This window comes from Hippoglossus hippoglossus, chromosome 15 (genome assembly GCF_009819705.1).
Source record: "Hippoglossus hippoglossus isolate fHipHip1 chromosome 15, fHipHip1.pri, whole genome shotgun sequence".
NCBI classification, from domain to species: domain Eukaryota; kingdom Metazoa; phylum Chordata; class Actinopteri; order Pleuronectiformes; family Pleuronectidae; genus Hippoglossus; species Hippoglossus hippoglossus.
Genome location: NC_047165.1, coordinates 25,609,319 through 25,613,172, shown reverse-complemented (window position 1 = coordinate 25,613,172; position 3,854 = coordinate 25,609,319). Strand labels below are relative to the sequence as shown.

Here is a 3,854-nt window from a genome sequence, read left to right as displayed (position 1 = left end):
ACTTCACCCTATCTTCAATTATGGGGAAATGAACGTGATTGTGGGACTTGACATTTGTGTTAAATTTCATCTGACAAGTTTTATATTTAACTTGTTGAAACCTGCAGAAACCCTGGATTTTGTTCTCTGCAGTGTTTTTAAACACTGCATATTTAAATAAATAAATGTATCGATGATTCAAAACAGAAACATACATATAGTCTTTACTTTTTGGAAACAGAAAAATTGAAAGTTTGCAGAGCTTTGACCCATAACGTCATCAATTCAAGAATTCTAGCTTTCCCCCTTATTATAGAGTTTGCCTGTAGATGTTCTTTTCTCCTGTTGCTATCTGAGGTCAACAAAAGTGGAATTTGACCAAGGGTGATGATGCAGTTTGACAACTGTACCACTGAATAAGTGGTTATTTTTTTACACCAACATGAATCATTTGTTTCAAGACTCACTTTAAAAACAAAAATATTGGATTTCATTTTTTCACCAGTCAGTGCAGTCAGAACTGCACTGTGCTCAGCGCCATGGATCTACAGTGATGGAGGAGTTTAACTGTACAGAAGCTATTTCCATCGTAACATGGTCCAGGGCAGGGTTTGTGAAGCCCCAAACAGTGTCCGTGCTCCTTCTGCTCCGAGCCCAGCCAGGGACTCTGTCAGGAGCAGGTCAGGAACACTCTGAATTTATGACATCTGTGTTTAACCTAAACTTTTTGAGAGACTTGGATCCTGATGCTTGTTCCTCTCATTTCCCTTGCATTTCCCTTCCCTTCTCTCTGATTCACGGTGAACTTACCTCCTTTGGAGGACACAGCCTCAGACAGAGGATACCATATGAAACCAGGAAGTGGAGACAAGGAGGAAATTTAAATATTTAATGAAAATAAATCGATAACATGATGTAATTACATATATACACAGGTTTAAGTTCCTCTGTTGAGGGGTGCTGCTGCATTTCCTCCAGAGTGGCACGGTCCTCAGGCTCTAAAGCCAAACACTTTCCCAAGAAGTCTTGGCAGTCTGTGAGGAGAGAGGACAGATGACAAAGAAACGATGAGGCTTGAATCTACAGGGATCGACTGTAACATGGAAGGAACATAATAACTGCACATTGAAACCAGCGTTGTCTCACCTTTGGACCACACAGAGCTGATTCGGAGTTCATTTCTGAGGAACCCTGTGGTGTGGAACCGCCTGAATCCATCCAGCATTTCAAATAGCAATGGTGCCAACTGCCAGACTGTCGTGGGGCCGGCCATGTATTGCCAGTTGATTTGAAACTCTGGAGGAACGTATGCTAGTGTTCCTACAATATGTCAGATAGAAGGAGACAGAAAAAAGCAAAATATGAGGAACAGGCAGAGATTTAACAGTCAGATGAATGAAAAGCAGGAATACAAGACAGGCCGGCCGTACCAGTGAATTGGCTGTAAATGTTTTTCTTCCAAATGCAGCCACATCCAAAATCAATGAGCCGAACTCGAAGGCCATCGGAGCTGAACTCAATGAGGATGTTCTCTGCTTTAATATCTCGGTGGAAGACGCCCTTGGCTTGTATATCGATGGCAGCATCCACCAGCTGCTTCATGATGATCTGAGAAAGAGATAAAGAGTCAGAAATGAGTTAGAGTGGTGAAGAAGGGACTCTGGGTGGGACTGAAAAACACAGTCTATGTTGTAGCTGCTCTGGATCTTTCAACCAGAGCACACTTCACATGAACTTGTAGGAGTTCAAATTTCCATCTTCTTCTGAGCACTTTGAGGACTAAGCTGAGGTCCAAAGGCCTTTCTTATTTCTGGGACGAGCAATTGTAAAAACGACCTGACACAAGGTCTATTTAATGGCTGTTGTGTAGCTTTTGTAATTAACTATGTAATCATAGTATGTGATCTGCAGAAAACTTCAAAAAGGAATTTGTGCTGAAATAGTTTTCTCAATGTTTCAGCCAATAATATATCCATTAATTAAAACTCAAGAGCCCTCGATAAAGGGAAGGTTTCTAAAGACTGAATCTCAAATAATTTAATTTTGAAATTTAAAATGTTAGTTGTGATTGGACCCAAATTAAATATGGGTGTGATAGCAGCCAAACACTCTCCACTGAAACTGATGATATTCAAATGAATGACCTTTTCAGTCGTAGTCTGGGAAACAGCTCACACAAAGAATAAAGCTCCAGTTCCTTTGCAACGTCCTCGGCCATCGGACCACAGTTCTCATTCATGAAGCGCAGCAGTTCCATAGAGGGGACTGGCCTCTCCATGACAAGAAGAACCTCTTGGTCCAGATCGTACCAGTCCAGTATCGACACGGCTGCAGATTTTCCCACAGTCACTGGTTCGCCTGCGGCTTTGTGCATGAGCAGCACCTCCTTGTGAATCCTGCATGCCCTCCCATTTAACATCTAACGGAAAAATATGTGTGTTTATCTCATCAACAACAAGTAAACAACAAAAACATAAAAGTTAAAGAATGATTTCACCAACAGTTGGTGATGAGACAACAGATCACTCACCACTTTTTGACAGCGCACAGCCAAGTTGGGGATGTGTTTTATCGCCACCTACAGGACAGATCATGAGCACTTTGGTTATTCCAAGGGATGAAGTCATAGTATTTATGTTTGATGTGAGAATATTACATTCAATTATTTTATCACATCATATTATGTACTTACTGGTAAATCATCAGACCTTCTGTGGCCGGCATAAACTGAGCCATAGCCTCCTTGACCAAGTTTTTTAAGCTCCAAGTACTTGGCCTCGAAGTCAGCTGCACCAATGAACACAGACACAGACACATGGTTTAATATAGTTGTGAAAAAAAGATGGCATCACTACCTCTAACTTAATATTCTTTTTCCAGGACTGACATTTTGATATATTAACTCATGATCCACTTTTTCATATTTCTAAGGCTTTCAACCACCACATTTCAACATATGGAGTCTTTTCAGATGTTGTGGAAATAGCTCAGTGGAGTGAAACCATCAGATAGCTTCATGACAACTAAGTAAAATCCATCTGCCTGACAGTCAGCTGAAAGCTCTGAAAGATAAGTATTTGTTTGAATCATTTCATTTACATATCATATCTGGTTTGTTTAATCTGTGTCAATATTTACATCTAATTCTCAGGAAGAAAGTAAATAATTATATTTCTCAAAATGTAGAATTATTCCTTTAAGTTGGACAAGCCAGTTTTTCAAAAACCGTGAACAACATCACAAAAAGAAAACTGAAATACCTCCCAACTGGAGTCAACACCAATCCCCAAGTAAGTCACCTCTGCTGGTGTGGCCTGATAACACCGTGCTCTTGTCACTGGAGCTTTTGACCATGATTACTGACTCCAGGGTTGATTGACCAGGGTTGGTGTTGGCATCAGTGCCCTTTCCACCCCTCTGCCTCTTCAGTGGGGGCTCATCTTCAGTGGTGGCCTTCCTCTTAGTGGCCTTAGTCACAGACCAATTACTCGCCACATAAGAATGATGACATTGGATGGCTCCGCAAAGTTCTGTATCACATTCAACATTGTTTTGTAATTTTAAACGACATCAGGTTTTATTACATTATGTGAACATGGCAACTACTGTTTGGTTAAGGTTAGTGAAAGTACTGTTTTTTATTCACAATGACTCTGGCTACTATCCTGCACAGTGTTCGAGTAAAGACATATTATCAAGAGCCTGCAAATGAAATCCAGGTGATCAAGTCTGTTGAACGAACAAGGTGTTAGAAGAAAGCTCACAGTTTTCAAAAGACTTCATCATCAATGTCTTGAGGCCCTTCTCACAAAGTTTTACATGGTTGTGGTCAATGGAGGAGGAGAAGTACTAGTGTAAGACATGCAAAACAGCAC

The 3,854-nt window shown here is 40.7% G+C and overlaps 1 protein-coding gene across 1 annotated transcript; it reads right to left on the bottom strand.

Moving 5' to 3' along the window:
- Positions 1-510: 510 nt before the first annotated feature.
- Positions 511-3,438, bottom strand: LOC117775661 (serine/threonine-protein kinase pim-1-like). Its single transcript, XM_034608999.1, has 9 exons — positions 3,279-3,438; positions 2,672-2,766; positions 2,510-2,557; positions 2,176-2,398; positions 1,410-1,586; positions 1,126-1,299; positions 911-1,013; positions 790-792; positions 511-646 (listed from the first exon to the last, which is right to left on the bottom strand). Exons 1-9 carry the CDS (start codon positions 3,331-3,333, stop codon positions 511-513), a joined length of 1,014 nt encoding a protein of 337 aa, XP_034464890.1. The 5' UTR covers positions 3,334-3,438.
- Between the last annotated feature and the right edge of the window lie 416 nt (positions 3,439-3,854).